We start from the raw sequence: 23,248 nt of genomic DNA, 5'->3' as shown, positions 1-23,248 counted from the left end.
ACTACCAACTGAAATGTGTCTTAGTTTTTAGCATGCTAAATATTCAGTGTGCTTCACCAAAAAGCTGCTAACTTTGTCTGTCTATTATGCAGCTGACAGGTAGTGTACAGTAGATTTTTAAAATGTTTTCATACACAGCTGAGAAGAGTGGTAAGACTCAATTATTCAACAAAGCACAATGACCTAAAAGAGGCTAAGAAATATAGCATTGCTGCCTGCACTGCTGCTACAGGACAGGTAACACACACAACTTTTTTGTGATTTATGTGATACAAATTTCTACATGTTCTGTTTTTCTGAATACAGTTTCAGGTGGTTTAGGGTTTGGTGAAAGCTTTTACATGAAATTTGCACAGATTGCATGTTTCTGTAAGGCAGCAGTAAAAGGCAGCGTAATAGTACGGGCTGGTGCCTTTTCATCCCCTTTGAGAAACGGGAGGGCAGGATGAGCCAAGGTCGAGCAGAGCAAAGCAGCACTCAGCCCATCCCGAAGTAGCCACAGGCTATATTTACCTGCCAGCCTAGGATTACACTGCATCTGAGACCAGAGCTACCCATCTATCTACACACCACAACAGTGTGCTAGCTGAGCACCTGCTCTGATCCTGTATCTGATGTTGCCCCGGATCTGTACCATACCTGCTCAAACAACATAGGACGATTCCAGAATAGAAGCATGATGGCCGATATTTATCAGACCTCTCTGAGGGCTTATCTGGGACTCGACTCTGTCACATATTTTGATCTGGAGATCAAAGTGATTTTAGATGAGCATGCCGTGTCAGACACCTTAGATAAGTATCACGAAAGTCATTTTACTCTGTTAATGCAAAACTTTGTTTCCCATTATGGCTGTGTAGCCTCAGTTCTAGGACATTTATGGCTTTGGTGTATGGACTGAAATAAAGGCATATGCATTTAATATAGAAATTCACTGATTATTTTCATAGTATATTTGAGAAATATCGGCATGTAGATGAAAGAGAGAAGTTTTGGTACCTTTTTAAGGTAATGGCTATACGATACGGTAATTTAAAGTAAGTCTAGCCTAAAGGTTTATATACGCTAAATTATCTATCTATCTAAATTAAATATCCAAGAAATTCTATGTTTTTTTTTATTGTTTTTTTTAAGGATTAATAACTGGATAAAATAAGAAAAGGTTGAATATTTGGTTTAAACTAGATCCTAAAAGGAATGAGTGTTTTAGGGTGTACTGTGGCTTTTACAGAGTCTAGCCATGGAGGTTTAGACAGAGAAAGAATGGGACTTAAGTGACCTCCTCTTGAACTCAAACCATGGGCCAAGTATGAAATCACAATGTTTTGTTTGTGCTGTAACATATTCGCCACATTTGCATAGGATCTATATGCATGTTTAGGGTTTGGCATTGTGTCACAGCAAGCAACAGTTGTTGAACATTGATGTGGTCAGAGAGCCACTGTGTTGATGGCCCATTAGATCAATGTGCAGTCATTGAGTTCCTCAAGAGTCACAGCTCATCTGCCAGCCTGTACCCGTTAATCAGAGCATCGATCACCATTGTTAGGAAGGCCAACCAGTGCAGAGCCCTGGCGTGCCGAGGGAGGGGGGGGTAAAAGCTATAAATCTTTTCGGAAAAGTTTATTGTGACCCTGGGGTCAGTTGGCAGGCGGTCTGAAGTGACTGATGTTACCATGGTGATTACAGTGTGACACTGCACGTAGCGGGATGATAGAGGGATGAGGAGATGGACGAGAGCATGCCTTGGTTGGTGATGAGACTTGCTGCGCAGATAAACACGAAATGCTGGAAGGCAAAAAAGCTTGTTGCTTCAGCTACTCTCTCAAACTGGTCTGTATGATCCCAGATTTATGTGGATGCTGAGTTTAATTTCAGCTCATATAAACTCTGATGAGACTACATCAATAAGAAAACATGACTCAGACAGCAATTGTATCCCAGATATGTCTTTCATCTCATGTAGTAGAGACATCTAAAATATACAACAGTTACCAAACACATTTGATTTACATAATTGACCTACATACAGCGTATACCTAGTACTAATGATGCATTTGACTCATCACAGGTCATTAGCAAAATCAGTGTGTGAGCTGTTAATTCCAAAGAATCATTAGAGGAAGAGTGAAAGTGATACATACTGGCACGATGCCACACACACTGATATGCAGACAAAGATCACACACACACACCCACACACACACTTAGAACTGGAGCTGGGCATTATGTAATGGAATTAGTGCTCCTCAAGGTCTACATGGATCATGTGGCCTGCAGGAGCCCACTAATGCACTGAAGCAGCCGCTCTCAGGCACACCCTGACTCCATCACTTTCTACTGCTGGCCTAAACACATTTTACAGTACGTGTGCTGGCTAATGGATACAGTGCTTGATCAGAAATCGAGGATCTCATATCATGGCAATGCTGTGATATTATGAGGTATTTTTATGTTTTCAATTCATCCTGTACATTTCAAAGGGCTTTAAGATTGATCTTAGGCCTTGAAGAAGATAAATTTGATGAATAGTGAGTTTCGTTGTGATATGTGCATGGACACACTCATACAGTACAATTCAATTTAATATAATTGCCCTGCAATTAATACTGCCTCTTTGAAGATATTGTAGCGTTTTGGTTGAAACTGTGTCAAAGAGGTGTTGATTCAATTCCCTTGCTGTATTGGGACTGAAAAGCGAGGTATGATTGAAAAATGCTAATTCCTTGATGGACTGGAAATAAGTGTGCAGCTTTATTGCATCCATTGAGCCATGCATGTATGTGTGTAGTATGTGTGTGTGTGTGTGTGTCTGTATGATGGGAAAGGGTCTCATGTCATTTGGATTGGTACCTGATGGCAGATGAAATGGCTTCTCTTTTTTCAGGCTCATCACTCAATAACCAATCTATGCTGGTGGACAGTACACACACACACACACACACACACACACACACACACACACACACACCCCCCTCCAGGATAAAATCGGTGAAGCGATTGTATATAAGTGGAATACTTGCTGTAAACAGTATTGGTTTTCAAGTTGTGAAACTACTGAAAATGTCAAAATGTGACATCAGCAGTTCCCAAATATCCCTGCCAAGACCAGCTGCCATTCATTCACTGATATCACTTCACACTCTCTGTTCCGAGGGAGCTTGCATCAGCACTCATTGATGGCAGCCAGGCAGGGAACACGAGAGAGAGAGCCACTCAGTCAACTCTAAATCTTTGTCATCCTTTTCTTACTTTTTCCCACTTCTCACTATAATTCTATATTTCTCCTCCCCCTGTTGGTATGATCTTGCATTTCTCGATATCAAACGTGTCATTGTGTCCATGACGTATCTAGAAAAAACTAAAAGATTCCAATCAGCAGTGCTAAATATTTCCCTGAGCTATCCTCCACTGCTGTCTACTGTACTGATGCATTGGGTTGGAAAACACCGCACTTGTATAAATACTTCATTGCTAATTCCATTTTAAACTCTAGATGGAAGAGGAGGAAAAGTGTAGCAACTGTTTGTTCTCCCACCATGCCCCCAGCACTTTTCTCCATCAGCTATCTTTCTGTCTCTCTTCTATCTATTTCTCTGCATCCCTCTATCATTCTCTTCCTTTTTTCCTTCACCTTCTAACTCCTTATCTTGATCCTCCATCCATTACATCTCTGATGCAGTTTGTATTAGTTGTAAGGTCGGTGACTTGACCAGTTTTACTGTAGAGGTCACTAGAAAAAAATATGGAATGAAACACATTGCTTGATTGCACACTTGACAGTGATTGAGAGGTGAAGAATTACATTTTTAAGGCCCCCCTACACTCTGGTATCAAATGCTATCACAATGTAGCACAGTTTGTGTGAGCATTGTGATGTAAACGCCATTGTTCATCCCAAAATCTCATTTATATCTGTTAATGTTGGACTGCACTGAAGGATAAACAGAGTACTGAAACCAAGAACCCTATGTGAAAAGTGTCTCTGTAGTCCCCCCCCCCCCCCCAAAAAAAAAAAAAAAAAAAACTGTCTGTGCACCTGGAATTCAGGAAACGATTAAAAGGCTTTTTCTCTGGAATCCCATCCATGCTGATGCCAGCCAAACTGTCTCAACTCACGTGTCAGCTCTACTGCCTACATCATTCAGGCACTGTGGTTGCAGTACCAGATCCCACTGCTAACAACCACACATCAAAAGTTTGGAAATGTGTTTTATGTGAGTCTAAAATGTCAGGATTTATTTTCAGATATGGGCAGCATTAGAGCATGACCAGCCTAAAATAATGAGTCTCCTTGTACCGAGTGTGTTTGTGAGTGTGTGTCTGTGTTTTACCACTGTGCTGTTATTGATTGGTACGGATGTGTTGCTTGTGCACCACGCCACACCAAATGTTAATTTAGTGCTTGGTGTGCAGATTCAGCCTCATTAACTGACATGGAGATTTTTCTCACTGGAAAGCCCAGTGCACGATGTTTGCCCTTTTCCCTCTCTCCTCCATCCATCCATCTCTCTGTCCATCCCTGAGGCTCTTCCCTAATGCCATGATGATATTGACCATAGCCCACTGATCCAAAATTGATACCTGCTACTTGACAATCTAAGAGCGTGGAATAGTTGGCAGGGGAGTTAAACACATTGAAACATTGGAACATTCATACTCAAGAAAACAGATCATAGTAAGTCTATTTATTGCTTTAAAGCTCAATTTCCTTTTTTTCCCTGTCTTGCAGCAACATGACCTGTCATCAGTGAGCCATTTGCAAACAGTACAATGTATCTTGTCTATTACGGCAACTCCAGCAAACAGTCAGGAAGCACAAATCATCTAAAGAACAAATCATCCATTAGCAGAGTTAGAGGCTGAGTACAATACCAGCACAGTCTGTGAGTCATAAAATATGATTTTCTAGCATCTAGATGATAACAAGTTACTATGAACACAGGAACGGCAGGAAAGGTAATACTGCTCTGAAGGCACAGAGTGGAGAGCGTCATCATTTCAACCCTTGAGTTGTCCCATTTCCAAAATAAAACTTCATAGCCAGCAATAATCATAAAACAGTAGTAGGCATGGTACAGAGTTTTGGCTTGGCATCCTCTGTTGTGTTAACTTCCTGTTAGTGTCTGTTAGCAAAGTCACAAGAGCATGGAGCAGAGCCAGTCACTAAACAACAGACAGTGAGATATTTTCTCTCATCAGCAAGTCTTTCACCACTGGTACTGTATCATCCACTGTACGATGCATTCACAGCAAAACTCCTGTTTAGCAAAAGGACTAATTTAAACCAGCTATGAGACAGTGGCGTGATGATGAGTATCACACTTTGTGTTTTGCCAGGAGGACACACATGGATCACTGCAATGCATGACTTGATTGTTGGCTGACTGATTTCATGCATGTGTGTCTTGAATTTTTACACTCTCTCTCTCCCTCCCACAGACACACACAGTTTTTACATTGTAGTTCTCAAGTTAAAATATCTGTGGATCGTGGCTTGATTGTAATGAAGCAGAGAGTCTGACTCAGCTGTTGTGGGCAGCATGACCGACTGACAGGGTGACAGGGTGTGTGCTGCTGGCTCTGCACCAGCAGTCCCACGGGGAAGGGGCCAAGGTGAGAGGAAAAACAGCCAGATGCACAGTCTCTGCATTTATGCACATAGCATACATATTAAAAACTGACCCTTAATCCTATATCTTAACAAGCTGAGGCTTCTTCTCCTCCATCAAAATTCAGGACGCCATGCTCACTGAATCATGCAAAAAAGGTCTAGAGTGATTGATTACACTATAATTTGCATCACCCACTGGAAATAGAGAGAAAACAACTCTCGCCATCGTAAACACGGCACATAATCTTTATCTCAGTTTACCAATCTGTTTTTGTGCTGAAATCTCACTCTTTGAAATAATGAATGAGGTCAAGAACAGGCTTTGTGATGAGCCAGTGAGAAAAGTTTGGAAGTCTTTTCTCCAGCTTACACTGCTAAAAAAAAACAAAAAAAAACAGGTACAGTAGGTATTGCCTCTGTCTGTTGCAGATATTTTTTATTTTGTGTGTGTTTCAGAACTACCTTTCAGCCTGTATGAAATATTTGACATACCTGATCTGTAACATAACAGCAGTATTTTCCCTAGTGTCTCACCTCTCATGGTTATAACATGGTTTCAGGGGCCTTTTTCACTCTGACATGAAATATTAATTAGAAGGAGAGTGTTTAACACATAGATTGTCCTCAAAACCAGGTGCTTGTGTGATAAATTCCAACAAAAAAGGTTTGTCTTTTCAAGGAGTGATAGTATTCAGTCTTGTAGCAGAGGGAAAAATGGTCCCACCCATAATGAATAGAGCTTTCAAAACACTTCTATTTACTAACATGCAGGCGTTTTCTGCCAAAATGGAACACGTGCAAAATGTACTACGTCCTGTACAAGCAATGTGTGCAAGGTTTATGTGTAAATTTATTTTTGCATTCTAGTGTACATATATACATAAATATCACGTGTTTGACACACAGCACAGACAGCAAGCATCCCCAACTGGTAAATGATGAGTATGATTGATGGCACTCCGAAGAAAGTGCAGCTTTCTGCAAATGCAGTGTGTCAGCTTGTCTAGCCCATATTTTTAGCTCTCCCTGGTGCATAAGGATTATTATAGCATGAGCTTTGGAAAGAGCTCAGTGACTTCTCATTGTGACATCATATGACATGTGTCACAGTCATGCAGCTACCCACTTTGCATCTTTACATGCTTGTGTTTTGGAGGAGGCCTGATAATGCATTTTACTGAATTTACTTTACCCTTTAACCGAGGCCCCGGTTTGTTCCCTTTTGGGTATATTAGACCTCTTATCAACAGTGATAGTGAAAAGCTGATGTTTTCGAGATACAAAGTTTTTAGCTGAATGGTTTGTTGTTGCAGTATCTGAGCCATTTTACTGTCCTCTTGACTTTTCTTGATAGATGGATTAATCCTGGTTAAATTCAATAGTCTCACATCCTGTGTATGTTTATGTTGCTGTGATCACCTTAGTATTTGCTTTGGCGCACGGCCCATTCTGTCAATATGTTAATGAGTTTAGATCAGGATTAAATTATTTGTCCAGTTACTCTCATTTTCTCTCTCTGTACCTCTCTGTGACTCACTTCTCTAATCTAGACTTTATGGAAAATTGTATTTGGCTTGCCTCTGGGGACAGGCCACTTGCTGCAGCTTTAAATTGAGGGGCTTTGTGTTAACCCCTACAGGACCTTGCGCTTCAGGCCTGACCCTGGTATCAAGAGTTTGTCCCATTGATGAACGGCTTCTCGTGGGCTAGAACGGCCCCTGTGAACCTGTGCAGAATGCTGAATCATAAGGAGTTGGCTCTTATCGACCGGCCTCAGGGAGTGGTCACCATCCCCTGTGAAATCCATCAGACCAGCAGTGGCAATTTGTGGCTGAGGATAATGCCATTATTCTCTTCTGGTGGCATGTTAAGATGATTTACCATTTTTATGGCTCTAGCTTTATAAGTGACGATTATGTTTCTTAAAATTATTAATTTTAATTTGATGTCATCTTCAGTGCATTTCACTCTGAATATAACCTTAAATTACCAGCGTGCCAGATTTAATAACTTGTTCTACAACAACATTTTCCCTCATGGAAAAGAGGCGTTATGCTCAGAGCATTAGGTATAGCAAGAGAGGGCTTGATGCTTTTATCGGTAATGCCATTGCTGTATCATTGCTATTTTTAGAAGCAGTAGTGGTCCTAATAGTCATAGTGGTAGTTGTGAACTCATAATAATAGCTGGATGTAGCCATGTCCTCCTCCGATCTTGTCCTCTACTGCATCTTATCTTCATCCTCTATGACTTTTCCTCCTTCATCGTCCGTCAGCCCCTCTGTGCCCCTATTCCTCTCTCAGCATGTCGCTCACTGGTATGACTGTACACCCACTGGGTGATTAGCAATGACCCGCTGTCACTAACACAGACATGCACAGTAGGGACGACTCGCTGTGCTCATGTGAGAATGTAGAGCTGCCACACGTATGCACAGACACATACAGATATGCAAACACATGGGTGTAAATGTGAGATATTGATGTTACTCACTATTATCTTGGATCAAAAATCATAATCATCTTAATTAATAGAAATATATTTTGGAGGGTAGAAATTACACCTGTACTCACTCTGCTTCTTATGCCCCCTAGTCAGACTTTGGGTTCTCTCTCTCTTTGTTTTCCCTCAGATTTCTTTCAGTTTAAGGAATTTAAATGAAGTGAAATGAAAGGTATGAAGAAATATTGCCAAATCAGTACAAATGAGAAGAATGAGAACTTGTACCAGTTCATGTTTGAGCTAGTTCATGTTCATGTCCAGACTGTTTGAGAAAAGCAGTGAATGATATTGAAAGGATTTCCATCCCCAGTGAAGGTGCAAAGGCTTCTAGGAGATTAGCTTTTAGGACTGGGTGTGGTTTACATGTAGTGAAAGGAAAACATTGACATATGAGTGTGTAACATTTTGAATACACTGTGTGGGTAGGAGGGGTGACATGGTCCGTGAACTGGACACCTTCTGAACACTGTTTATGTGGAGGCCCAGTGATGTGATTTCAATGTGTTGTATGCATAGCACACTGTGAGCAGTGAGCTGACATACACTCTTGTGTGTGTTGGAGTCTCTACATCCTGCAGCGAGGAGCATATGTCAGCTTCTGTGACTGCCTGTTGGCAGCAGCACTGTAGATGATGTAGCATGTTACAGTATGTGTCCCTACTAACATGTCTGCACATGAAATGAGTGCACAGGTGTGTGTGCATTAAAATGTGTGATTGTACATCTGTACATCTGTTTTGTTTTTTTTGTTTGTTTTGTTTTTTTGGCTTTTTTGGCTTTTTTGTTTTTTTAGGATGCACATGCGTCCACAAACACGTTAAGACTGTGCGCTTGTGTGTTATTTGTCTTGTGCCTGTCAGCGCGCTTGTGTGAGTTAGTACATGTCAGCTCCGGAGTCCTCTACAGTTCTGATTCATGACACGGGTGATTTGGAAGTCAGTCAGTCAACGTCACGATAGGGCAGCAGCCTCTGCCCCCCACTACCCCTCTCAGCCCATCTATCTCTCCTTCCCAGGCAACGATCACAGATACTCTGACATCTAACATCCAACTGTGCCATCAACTACTGAGTCATACTGCAGTGACCTTATAGTGACTTCCATCTTGAGTTCTGTGGTCAGTTTACTCTACTTAATTACACGGTAACTAATCCAGTTGTGGTTTTGTTTTTCATATTAATGCTTTGTTTGTCTATATACTTCAGATTGAAGAAATAAAAAATAGATATTTATTTCATTAAATCCCCTACACAGTTAGATTTTCTTTTCATTTCTCTGGGTTGTTTGTTTTCTACACCAAATTATATTGTAGTATATGACAAATAACTCATTGGTTCTCCACTAGCATGATGCCACGCATTTTCTGTTATAAAGTTTCATTATCAGGATTGATTAGCATATAGGCTCAAAAGGGAGAAGACTAATTTGTATTTTTCTTTTTTCTTTTTTTTTTTACAAAACGTTCAGCTATTTTAACATTCAAAGCTCCCAGTTTCCTATTTTCTATTTTTGTTTAGCATTCTAGCACTGCTAGATCTCTTTTATTTGCCAGACTTAATGTGTGTTTATCAGTCATTCATTTGTTCTCACATGGACGGATACATAGTAAAGCAGAAAACATAGTTTCTTATGTGTTAGGTTGAGGGCCTTATAGCAATGTGGCAAAGAGACAGAGAGCATCATAGTACTCTTTTAGGTCTCAAGAGTTTCACATAGTAACGTTAACAGATGTATGTTTGAACCCTCTTCTACAAACATGGGTTGTGTTGTATTTTACGCAGTACATAAGTTTAAATACGGTCACCCAATTCATGCTGTAAAGCAGGAGCGTAAATAATGAATACTGTATCAAAAATTAAACACTGAACTCTTTGTTCAGTGAGCTTCATAAATTTGATGCTAGAATGCTATATACATATCTCTGTTATTGTGCTACACACATTTTTAGTCCTCAATCTGTTTATGCAAAGCTAAATGCAGTAAGAAATGTTGTGCAGCTTTACAATTTTTTATTGGAATAAAATGCAAACCCATCAGTATAACATAAAGAATGAGACATTTATTTGCAATAAATGTATGCCTGAATTTGTTAGTACCTAAAGGCAACTGTGGCGACCTCAGTCCTGGCCTGAGCTCACCTTAAGATGAACAGATGACAGATGGATGGGGGGAGGATGCAGTGATAAACTGACAGCGCTGAAACGAGAAGTGTTAACAGCACTGTGTCATCTACTGGGGCAGCACCGCAGAGGCGCTTTTGTTTCCCATTCTGTGTGTGAATTCCAGTGTGTGTGTTCATGTTTGTGTGTAAATGAGCGCGCTTGTTGTGTCTTTCTATAGAGGAATGTTTTGAGATGACGATGGAGAGAGAGAGAGAGAGAGAGAGAGAGAGAAGAAGCTGTTATGGTGAGAATTTCATTACTGACAGCTTGGGTCTTGAATCCAGATCTCAACAGCCAATCCTGATACACACCAATGATAGAGAGATGAATGGATGGACCAGAGATTGTATGCAAAGATAGAACATATAGATAGACAGAAAGACAGGTTACCTATTAAAAATCACTGAGCTTGTTTCAGTGCATCCCCACCCGCCCCCAGAGGTGCTGCTCTGTATCTGACCGTGACCCCCGACCTCTCCCTGTGTGTGTGTGTGTGTGTGTGTGTGTGTGTGTGTGTGTGTGTGTGTGTGTGTGCACGGGGGGGTAAAAGGAAGTAAAAAGGAAATTTGTCTGCAGGATTCCTTTCTTCTAGGACTCCTATCTCTCCCATCACACACAGATAGGTTGCCTCTACACGTGACTTCTTTTACAGCTGACTTTCACCCTTCCTCTCTCTGTCTTTCTCACTTGCACCTGACCTCTACTAGTCTACATCACTGTAAAAGTCATGTCCACACTAATGCTTTGTCTCTGCTTTGGCCTTACAATCACACTGAAGCCAGTATAACCTCCAAAACAGATCTTTTGAAAACTCTTTGAAAAGAGCCATGTGAAGGAATAAAGGCATACAGGTGTTTGGTTAATGTCGCATACACATGCCTATATTTTCCATTCCGTGGACACCTTTCAGCGTGTAAACAGCATTTTTACATTAATCAGCTTTAGTGATGATGTGGACATGTTCAGTCCTTTCGATACCTGCCTTCCCTGTCATCCCCCTCCTCTCTCCACCCAGCTCCACACTCTTTTTCCTCTTACTCATTTTTTTGTCATTACCCTTCCATGTCCTTTATGCCTGGTTTTACACTATCAAGCCCCTCATCCTCTAATCTGTATGTCCTTCCTGTCTTCCTCTTTCCTCCTATCCATCACCCTGGCTCCTCCCTCTGCTGACTGCTCCCTCCTACCACAATGATTGTACTGTATATCGGTCTTATGGGAGATGTGCAGTCACTGACCATGTGCAGCTGAGTGCTTTGCATTAGATATTACTTTCAGACATAATGGCTCCCAGCTTCTCTGTGTCGCCCCTTCTTCCTTACTAGATTCTCCTCACCTTTTATAAATGACTTTATCCATTAAAAATGCAGCTTTCCTCATGTTGAACTGAACATTTGAACTATATTTTTTAAAGTATACTGTTTATTTTCAGTATATTTGGTTTGGTTTGATATGGTTTTTAATTTAATTTGATTAAAAACACTCAATTTGTGAAATACACTTATTCTCTCTCTAGCAGAGACTTAGATGTGAAGATTGATACCAATCTCATAATTATCTGTTTATGTTAAGGTTATTGCCTGCAGCCAGTTAGCATAGGCTAGCATAAAGATCAGAAACAAGGGGAAAACAGCTGTTTTGCTAATTAACACATAATATTTTATTTACTTAGAGTTCAAAAAACTTTTGGCTATGACCAGTTACATTGTGGAGTGTCTGCAGATTGTCAGGAAACTGCTCAGACTCAAGAAATACTCTGGCACATAAACTCGTGCGTTTAAGGTCGGTCACATCAAGTCCTAAGTGATCAGATCCATCTGAAATCAACTTCTAAATCACATGGTGCTTGTTTAATGTCGCCTTCCTCTCAAAGTTGATTGGGCAATCACAGGCAGCTTCGCTCCCAGGAAAGTTAATGTTGCATTGGCCAATCAGCCCCAAGCCCCCTTAGCACATCGCTACGGAGAAAAATTATAGGGAGGACTGCACAAGCACCTGGTAAAAAATAATCCTACATGCTCTGGTTCAAATAAATGTGCTTCTTCAACAAAAATGGATGCAGTGGTGCTTGTATTTATTAGATAGTGCAGAACTTTTTAGAACTTAGAACTTTTTTTTTCCATTTGTTTAATGGTCTATTTTTTAACTAAGTAGTGTTCTTGTACTGAGAGTGAAGGACCTTTTTTATTGCAAATATTTTGTCATGTCAAAGCAGGAAAAGCACATGTGTAATTTATGATATTTATAATGACTATATTTTAAGTATAACCTCCAGTTCAGTGGTCTGGTATTGTACATGTTGTATCACTTGGACTCTTAATTGAACTGAGCCATCACTAAAGTTACTAATAACACCTACAATGACATATCAGAACATCTACCAACATCTGCTGTCTTTCCTTACTTTGACACTCATCTCCCAAACCCTTTACAATTTAGATACAAGATTTTAGTAGAGACATTTTGAGCAGTCAAAAGCCTGTTTTTATTGTCGTTAATGACTAAATTCCCAGATGACACAATTCTTCCTGTGTGTGATTAAATGCAGTTCTCTGATATCAGTTCTGCTGGCAGGAAACTTGACTTTTGTTCAGATCCTGAGACGGGGCAGGGAGCCCAGAATGTCAGCACACAGTGATGACGTCAGGAGCAGACTCTGAGGGACAGCTCTACCCAACATGCTTTGCTAGTAGCATTTCTGCAGTGCTCATAAATATTGAAAGGTTATGAAAAGAGAGAGAGGGAGAGAGGATGCAGACTGAGGGAGAGAGAGGTTGCACAAAGAGACGTGAGGGTGAGGGTGAGAGAGATGCTGAGGGAGTAATGACAAGAAATGAGTAGATATGATGTGTAGCTGAGCAAATGAAGAAGGTCTTATGAATTCAGGAGTTCAGGGCTGCTTCACCCTGTCACTTTTCTGTCCCTCACTCTCTCTCTCTCTCTCTCTCTCTTCTCTCTGTCTCTCCCATGTCTCCCTTCTTTTCTGTGCTGTAGGCAGAAATTCTCAAAACAGAAATATAGAAATAAAGAAAACAAGGGAACTAGAAATCATGGAAAGGTAGAAATGGGCAGATGACTTGAGAGGGAAAATGTTCATGCCTGTTACCTTGGCAAATGTTCCAAAGCCCACAATGTTCAGTAAAAAGACAGAAAAGGACAGAAAGGTGCCTTCCTTTCCCTGTGTATGTGTTCACAGTCCTTCTGTGATCTTGGGGATTATTCTCAAAAGATAGTAAATTAAGAAGAGAGGGTTTAGACTGAGAAACTTAAATGGAAGAATGATAAATTATGTAGTTTAGTGGAGGATGTAACAGTATTTCTTTGAGGCTGCTTCACACTAAAACTAAAAAGATGCAGGACTGTTGAAGGTTTCAGTCCCTACTTAAGCTTCCACATATCCATCTTTTAACATTCTAAACATTAGTTTGTTGTCAGTAGATATTACAATTTCAGCTCTGTAAGGGCCTTTTTGTCACCCTTTTTCATGATATGGTTTTGTGTGTGTTGTTTTTATATAGATCTTTGTGTAAGTTGCTTGTATTGTTCTTAAATGCCTCTGTCTCAACAGGATGTAAAACAACATATTACATAGTAACAGCCCCGATATCAGCATATTGTATGTATGTGATGAGCATGGAGTTTTACATGAGGATATATATATATAAAAATAAAGAAAAGCATGCTTTGATTGTAATGGGTTGCAGAAGAAGTGGCCTGACAGAGGCTATAAATATTTCAGATGCTCTGTTTTAGCACAGAGAGAGAGCGAGAGAGAGAGAGAGAGAGAAGACAACAGGAAGATCCTCATTTTGATGTGTCTCATCATTGTTTTACAAGGGAGGAATTTGGTGTGTGGCAAAATATATTCATCTCATCAGATCATTTTATCTTTTATCATCTTCAGTCTTCAACTCTTATTTTATTTTTAAGATAAAGAGCAACCTAAGCTTCATATGAGCAGCCTTTTGCAGACAAGGAGCCGGCTGCACAGGCAAATGTTAGACCAGTCTGCTAAGTGATACCTGCAGTCTTGGACTCTTCTTAACAGACTGTTGTTTAGGCTATGATTGGTTTTCAGTTGACTTGATTGTATGGTTGTGCAGTCTATACTGTACATGTGTGGTATTGGTGGAGTATTTGGAGCAGGCTACACTAGATTAATACATCACAATACATCACATACATCTTTAAGCACCCCTCTCATTAGGAAGCTCTGCACAGTTGATTAATTTACATGTATCTGACGTCTCACTATTTGTTAGTTATAGGCAAACAGTCTGTCTCAACAAGCAGTTTATTTTTAATTAAGTCTTATGTTTTGGTTTTTATGACAAGAAGATAAAAAAAATCAACCACTGACAAAAAGGGTAATGACTATCAAATGTAGCCTTTAAATTTGACTCTTGTATCAGTATGTACATTTTCCTGTACTTAAGTATTTCACAGACTCCTGCCATCCATCCATCAATATTGAATCAACTCCCACTCTGTAGAGCCTGCTGGACTCTTATTGATGTTTCATTTTCAGGGCTATGACTTCATCTTGCCAGCATAGACAGGATCTTGAATTGATCACCATTTTCCTTTGGCAGTGTAAAATTACATTAGTAAGTTTTAGTTTTTTAATTGAAACTACCATCATTTGCATGTAATTTGCATCTCTTTAAAGTGTAAGTATTTATACACAAATACTTATCTTTCAAATGGTATGAAATAATTCAGATTGACATAGAAACTGTAAATATAGTAGCAGCAATACCATCACAATGTCAAATTTGCCTGGCAAATAAAAGGATCCAACAATGTTACAGATACAACATTACACAGCAAGATAAGTTAGTAACTAAATTCATCAGTCAAATGCTGATATGCTAATGAAAATTATCTTAAATACAAGTTATCAGATTTGAATAAAAGTTATATGTATAAAAAGTTATATGTATTTGTGTTTATTTGTTCACATGTTATTTATCTTTTCCTTAGACACCACTGATTGGGGTCTGATGAAAGTTTATGAAACAATGCACCTTAAAACTGCTGTGGCATTTTCAACATTATACTGATCGGTTGTTGAATTGTACTATAATAAGTGAGAGTGAGGTAGCTATTTCTTACTGAATGGCTATAGTGAGAATAATTTGTGAAGTTCTTGTCCAAATTGAGGACAGAGGTCATATGTTGTGATTGTAAAGCAGTTGAGAAAATACAGAAGCTACAGTGTTCAGATCTATAGCATATGTTTTAATGTGATAATTCTGATCAGTGTTGTTCATTAACTGTGGGTCCTTCCTGCTAAGGTAATATTTTACACTTACAGGCCTTAGTTGAGGGAATTGGGGAATGGTTTGTAGAACTGTGGAGCCAAGTGGGAAAGGAGAGAAATAGTGCCAGTAATATTAGAAGTGATGAATTAGGTGCCTTGTTTTAATGTGTCCTCATGTTGCACAGTGCAGGTCTCAGCTTTGATGCTGCCAGGTTTAGAGGTCCCTCTCTCCGTGTATCTGTGGTGGAGGAAGTCATTAACACTGTTTTGGGGTTGATGATAAAATCACAAGCACTCTTGGTACTAAGAGACACTTTGGACAAAACATGGCATCTGATATGCTGCTTTTTTGATGTTGTGTTATATGTGTATGCTTACAGACACGCTAAATCAACTCACAAGTGTATGTTCATGCACACAGATCTGTTTTCGCTTTTCTGTTTTGTACTTGTACTCATGTCTGTGAGAGTCTTCACAGCAGAGGCCATGCAAGGCTTCTAACACTCTGTTTCCTGCTGTCAGAGCCTGCAAATCATTGTGTTCTATAACTTTACCCTCCACCGTGAGACTGTGCATTGTTATATTTCGTGTCCCTATCTTATGTATGTGTGAGCCTGCTTGGGAATCTGTCTTTTGTAGTAGAAGTGGGTCTTTGTTTAAACCCATGAGGGTTCATTACTGTGATCCATCTCCCTCCGTGTTGGTGCCAACACTAACATACTGTGGCTTCTATGTAGCTATTTTTAGTTTCCGTTTGCCTTCGTGTATTTGTAGGTAATTTGTCTTCATATGCATTTGTTTTAAGCATTATGTGAATGAGTTTCTTGTTCATACTCACGATGACAAATAGCCACTATTTTTCCATCCACACTTGTAATCTGTGACTGTCCACCAGTATTCATCATAATACTCCCAAAATATGCTGCATCAGCTTGTGCACTTCCTAAAACGAACATCAACAGTTTTTATGTTTCCCCTTGATATTCCAGCCTCTTCTAGTCTAATAGCTACATCTCTCTGTAGAGATGGATTGATGTCTGACATAAATGTTTATTGAGATATTAAGATATCTCTGTTCTCTTTTTTCATTTCTTTGTTCTGTCTTTCTCTTCTATTTCGTCTATTCCATTTAATGAACCCTCAATGCATCTTGACCACATTGTTTCATATTAAGTATCTTAAACATTTGTGATGAAGAAAGAAGCAAAACAGGTTCACACATAATATTCTGAAAATAATCTAATGAAACAGACTGTGTCAATCCTGTTTAAGAACAAGAAGCAGGATATCATTCTTTAATGCATAGTGCTGGTCATCTTGCATTTCATTTAGTATAGTGTAGTAGACATAGGTATTTCTACCAGCACCTAGCAAGTTACAGTGCAGAGGAGATGAGATGCATGTTGAACTGTGAAGAGAAGTTTCAACTTGAAGTGACACAAGGACTCATTTCAAAATCAGAAGTGACAGGAGCTGTCACTACAATAAGTACACATATCCAACGTTCTGCCAATGACTTCTGTCAGAGAAGACCCACGGTGCGCAAAACCATCAAATGCTTCCAGCACTTGAGAGCGTTTGGGACATTCAGAGATTTAATGTCTGTATTTCCCCCTTCCCAAAATCATAACTGCTTATCACAGAAAACAATAGTGTATGTCAGGGCAAGACAAAAGCACAAGAAGCAGGATCCTGCACCAAGAAGAGTGATATCAGCCCTGAAATATTCAAATATAAATCTCTTTGTACACTTAAATCACTCTCTCACATCATTAAATCAGTCACATACATGTAAATTTTACACTAGCAGCAGCTTATGTAACAGCTTACACTGAGTCTATGTGACTCACTTCCATGTTTTTTAAATGTTCTCATCTGTTGAAGTGTTACTCATTGCATAAGATCTGTTTCTATCACTGGCTCTTGACCATTTGTTTTCAATATGATGTGTGCAAAAAAAACAGTACACAGATAAAACTGATTCAGAACCTGAAATTAACAGCGACTACTGCAGTTTTGATTCAGCATTGTCTGTCCCAGTATTAATATCTGAAAGCCTCTGCCTCTTCTGGCTTTTGTCATGTCTACATGTTTGAAAAGCAATCTATTTTTGGCACAGCAGAAAGTATATTAGTAGACCTGTGTGTTTCACAGTGTTTCAGATTATTAAATCAGATCAGTTCAGTTTGTGTGGGATAGCCACACCGTCACACAGGACTGAAATGCATTGTGTAACACAGCACATTCTGACACACAACCCACAAGGACAACAGAGTCTTAACGTACAAGAAACACACACACACACACTGTCATATGGGACAGTGTGTGGGCTTACAGATGTGAGTACAACTATTACAAGTAGAATCCAATATGAAGTTATATTAAATTTTTGTATTAAAAGTATATTGAATGGATGAAATTCATTTGCTTAAGTGTTTGAATGTGTTCTTAACTGAAATGTGGTCTACTGACAAAAGTAATCATTGATGGCATGGTAGAGTAAAAGCTATTATATCAGTTGACTTATGTGATATGCGTTCTACATTAATCATTAATCATTAGCAACATGGATACTGTGTGTGTTTATAAGATATAACAGTCAAGAGTGTTTTCATGCGTTTATGTCTTAAAAGTTTAGCTACACACTCGTAATTTCTGAATCAGTGACACCTGCTACATTTGTGTCTGCTTGGTATTGTCTTGGCTGGTCTGTGTTGTCTTCTAGGCTCATGTGGGTCAGCGCTGATTTGTCCGTCAGGTCACTGTTGTGGGCTCTGAGAGGTTTGGCTGAAGCCTGAGGAATATGGGCTCTTTAATAACAGAGTAAATATGATGCTTGTATACATCCTTGTGTACACTTTGCTTATTTCCTCAACATTTTGTTTGTGTGTCCTCATCAGCCGCAGTGGGGTTTCTTAAGGCATTGCAAAAAAATGTCTTGAAGGTACACAGCCAATGAATATTTCCACTGATGTTGGCTGATGTGGACTGAATTTCCCTCTAGACAACATTAGTGAATCAGAGGACTTTTTCAATATTTAATTTGAAATGGGATAAAATAAAGTAACTAACTCCACTGGTAGATTTTTGTTCTCTGATAAAAGTCTGATTTTAAAACTTAGCATACAATTAAACACTTGTTAAACAGACTTTTTTTTGCAGTGTGGTAGTGGTTGTGTGCTGCTTCTTTTCGTGCCCCTGTGGTCACTGAGCACAGGAAAGCTACTGTGTAGCTGGCAAGTTTCTAGTCTTGCTTGTTTGTGCTTTTCCACTGCTGTTGTGTGTCTCGTCTCAACTTACTTTCTCCTGTGCTCCATAGTTAAGATTGTGCTATGGTCTTTCATAGTGTAGTAGTCATTTATGTTACTGTACATTTACCACTCAGGCTATTTTATATTTGTTTTATATATACTTTTTGTTTCTGTTCTAGTCATGTGAGTGTCTTCATGTGTAAGATCATGTCTTATTCTTGGAATAGTGTGAAAGTTGGACTTGACTTTTGTCGCACATTGCAGACTGACCATAGTTATTTTGTGTTCATGACCATTTTTCATATTGGAGAGTCCCAATTTGACACTTGCCTACATTCTTAACCTTTAAAAAAACAGTCTAGTTCTTGAGCTTGAATAAAAATATGAAGTGTGAAGCTGTGCTTCTGTCTACAAAAATGGAAAATCTAAATCTTATTGGCTCACTGGTTGTGAATTAGCTTCATAATCAATCTCTTCTGTCTTACACACATTATAACATTTTTAATTACAGCAGTCACCTGAGGCAGTAGACTACATGAGATGAAGTGTGACATCCTCTTCATGTCCATGTGTACTGTAGGTCCTTTTGGCCCAAGGATCACATCACAAATGTTTCAATATGCTTCACCTAAGGACCCCAAATACACTTTAGACCACTTATGTTTCATCCAAGGCATCACATCTGAAATGATTTTGTGTTACTGTGGTATTTTATTGATTTAGCATTGATTTCTAGAGTTAAAGAAAATTAAGAACCGTAAAAAAGAGTGAGAAAATAAAGTAGAATGAGTGAGCCAGAGAAAGAGTGGAAATGGAGAGACTGGGAGAGGCAATGGGAGAAGAAAAATCAGATTTAGTTACAGGCAGGTTAGAGGCAGGGAGCATTTGTACAGTACAGAGTGATGCATATTGAGGGGTTTCAGTAATCTGATTATTTGGTGTAACTGACCCGATGATTATGAATAAAGTAGAAGTGAACAGCCAGGATCTGATTCCCAGCTCTAATCTCTGTGATAGAGGGAAGAATGAAAAGAAGGATGGGAGGGAGTGGTAGCGACGCTAGTGGAGGAAAATGGATTCCAGCCTGACAGCAAACTGGTGTAGAACGAGTTTGTGGAAGGAAGGTGGTGCAAGATTTTTCATTTTCTGCAACAATAATGCACACACACAGTCACGCACACACAAAATGACCCACACTCATTAAAAAACACACATTCTAGATGATAAATGCACTTAGAAATCTGGTTCATGAAGCAGCGGTGTATTGTCGTGGGGAAGAGGAGGACGGATGCAGGTGGAGACTGTGATCAGTAACATGTTATGAAAACACCATACTGCAGAAGAGGAGAAAATATTAAAGGAGTCAACTGTGAAATTAAAAATGGCTTCAAGCTGTTGAATAAAAATCACAACTTTATTACATGTTTTCATATACCAGTTTTCTCATTTTAGAATATGCATAGGAACTCTGCATGAAGCGTGATAGAAACATACAGTACCAACACTCGTTGTTGTTAAGTTGAAGAGCCTCCTGTCAGTTGTTTGAAATCCTGTCCCTCAGTTTTCTTATGCTGGGTAATGTCTCGCTCTCATGTTCATAGCAAAGAGACGAGATAGTGAATAGATCATATTGCAATCCAGACACTGGGATACAAGAACAGAGAGAAGAAAGAAAATAGAGGCACAGAGGAAAAAAACTCATGTAAGAATGCTATTGGATATCAACCAAAGCTGTATATTTATAATATACTGTACAGTGGCATCGGAAAGTATTAAATCAATTTAAGTAAGTAAGCCAATTGACCATATTAACAATATAATATTGACTGATGCATTTTATTTTTAATACTTAGAAAAAGTGAGATTTTATTTACAGAATGTCAAAGGAGCTCATTTTGGGGGTGGGAGAGGGGTGAGATGTTTGGAAATGTATATTATTAGATAATGTGGAAAAACAGCAAAAATATAAAGAAGTGGGGAAAACAGAACTGGTAAGTAGATAGGGAGGAAGCTGTCGAAAAAGCTAATGATCTTATTTGTTTGTTAGATAAAATCTAATGCAGTGTGTCATTCACACAAACAAAATGCAGCGGCTCCTGATGTATCAGCAGATGCAGATACAAAATGTAAAGAAAGAAAAAATGTCTCAGTCATTTGAAAAGGGCAGGCGTATCTTTCAACAATTTAGTATAGCTCTAATTAAACCACTTGAGAATAACAGCTCAAACAGATACGTAATATTGCCGGTGATGGGGTGGTGGTAGGGTCAAGAGTACAGTACATTATGCTGTATTTTTTTCTTCAGGGCATTGGAAACATCTCATTGTGCAGGTCAGCTGCGTTACACTGTTGGTTGATGAATGAATTCAGAGGTGGGCGTACAAACACTGACACACACGGAGACACAAACCACAGGAGCTTTCCTCTGAGATCAGACAGGCAGACAGCGGAGCTCATAGCGAAGTGTGCTCGGCTATGAAAGCCTGCCAAACTCGCGGTGTGGGCGAAGCTCGACTGTAACGAGTCTGACATTTTTAGCTTCTTACAGAGGGGCAGGTGAGCCAATAAATGTAGTATAGTATTTCTTCCAAATAGCCTTGTGTCTTGCCTTAAAGTAATTGCTAGATTTTTATGGTGGATTAGGCTCTGTAACCTGACTGGGGCTTTTAGTGCAACTATATCCTCAAATATGGAGGACTTGTGGATAATGTTAGAGGTACAGCTGATGTTGATGAAGTATTTGTTATGGTATTTGTGTATATTTCAGACCATAACCTTTTGTATGATGGACAAGGTATTACTGCAATTTGCAACTGTATCCAACTTTTTATGCACTCTGAAAAACTCTGTTGGTCTGTATTTACATACATGCTCTCATCCTCCCATCTTTTACTTTCTAACAGTCATTGTCTTTATTCATTGCAGGCAGATGCAGCCACCAGCTTTCTGCGTGCAGCTCGTTCAGGGAACCTGGACAAGGCTCTGGATCACATCAAGAATGGACTCGACATCAACACAGCTAATCAAGTAAGATAGTTTCAATCAGCTCACCAGTTTGTCTTTTTGTGTTTGAGTGTCAGTGGGGGTAAATAAAAAGATGCCACCCACAGATTTCAATTAACAAAACAACAAATTGAATTGTAGGTCATATCAAAATTAATTACAACATTGGGTTAGTATTCATGGCCCTGAACAAAAATAGACCTACACAACAGTTCCTGTTCTAAGATCACTTTAACTTTGGAATATGAAGAAATTAAACTAAACTGGTCATATCTTGGTTTTTCATTTGTATCTCTTCCTCTCATGTCTTTACTGTCACTGTCAAATATTAAAGGCTTCATTCCTGCTCCTGATCAGACCAAGGCAAGAGAACTTTATTGCTTGAGTTGGTAATGTTACTCAGGAGAAATTTCCACTGGTGCTGGTCTAGATAATATTTTCTATATAGGAAGGCAGAAATTTATTACACTGTATATGCTCTTTTCCTTGAAACCACCCTGCAATTAATTCATTCATGCTCAGGGGCACCATGGTGAAAAATGTAAATAGTTTTGTCTAGTTTTACTGGTACCTTTACTTAATGCCTTCTGGCTTTCTTTTGTTCTGAACAAAAAATATCACCACAGAAAGGCAGCACTGTCTTTGGGTTATATGTACAGTATATACTGCAAAAAGTTTTAGAATCTTAGCTAAGCTGTTAGATATAATCCTGATAGCAAATTTCAAAAGATAGTCTAAAATATCATTGTTTTCAACAAATCCATTGATGGAAATAGAATATGTGCTGCTGGATTGGGTTAATTTTCCATTCAGTGGATGAGTGTCTCATTCTATCTGCAGAGGGAATTTACAAGCACAGAAGGGGGAATTTAATGGTAAATGAAAATAAAATAATAAATATGAAGAGACTGATAAAACGTCTGGGGGAGTATGGAACTCACACTGTGGGAAACAAAAAATCTCCCTTGGTAAAAAGGTTATGATTATGAAACGGTTTGAATGGAGGATGGTACTCTGGAACTTCACTTTATTCCACTGAGAAAGAACAAACTGTACAAAGTTTGATCTTAGTCTTAAGAGGAATATTTCAATGCAGCACGAACAGTAATGCCACAGTAGTCTCAGTGGAATGTCATTCTGCTGTATCAGCACAGGATGTAAAACAAAAGACCAAAAAGGAAATTAAAAATTCACAACTCCTAGAGCTCCTGATTCTCCATCTTTGTGTAAAGTGGTGTACATAAATAATTAAGTGTATTAGATTATCGTCCCTTCAATCTTCAGCCCTACTGTCTCTGCTCTCTTGCACCTTGTTGCATCATGACCATAGCACAACAAATTTAGGCAAAGTGAACACCATGAGATGTGAATGTGAAAGTGTGAATGTGAAAGTGTGTGGTAACTGCGGACTCATTCACTTGTCAGTATGTTCTTGATGGTTGTGGAGTGGGAGT

The 23,248-nt window shown here is 39.2% G+C and overlaps 1 protein-coding gene across 9 annotated transcripts in view; it reads left to right on the top strand.

Moving 5' to 3' along the window:
• Positions 1–23,248, top strand: part of ank1b (ankyrin 1, erythrocytic b) — a 63,223-nt gene that overhangs the window by 5,722 nt on the left and 34,253 nt on the right. For all 9 annotated transcript variants that reach the window (XM_051072843.1, XM_018680656.2, XM_018680654.2 and 6 more), the window contains exon 2: positions 21,717–21,818. In XM_051072843.1, coding sequence (XP_050928800.1) covers positions 21,717–21,818 — 102 coding nt within the window. The remainder of the gene's footprint in view (positions 1–21,716; positions 21,819–23,248) is intronic.

Source organism: Lates calcarifer, linkage group LG9 (assembly GCF_001640805.2).
Source record: "Lates calcarifer isolate ASB-BC8 linkage group LG9, TLL_Latcal_v3, whole genome shotgun sequence".
In the NCBI taxonomy this organism is placed as follows: domain Eukaryota; kingdom Metazoa; phylum Chordata; class Actinopteri; family Centropomidae; genus Lates; species Lates calcarifer.
This window is presented reverse-complemented; position numbering and strand designations above follow the sequence as displayed.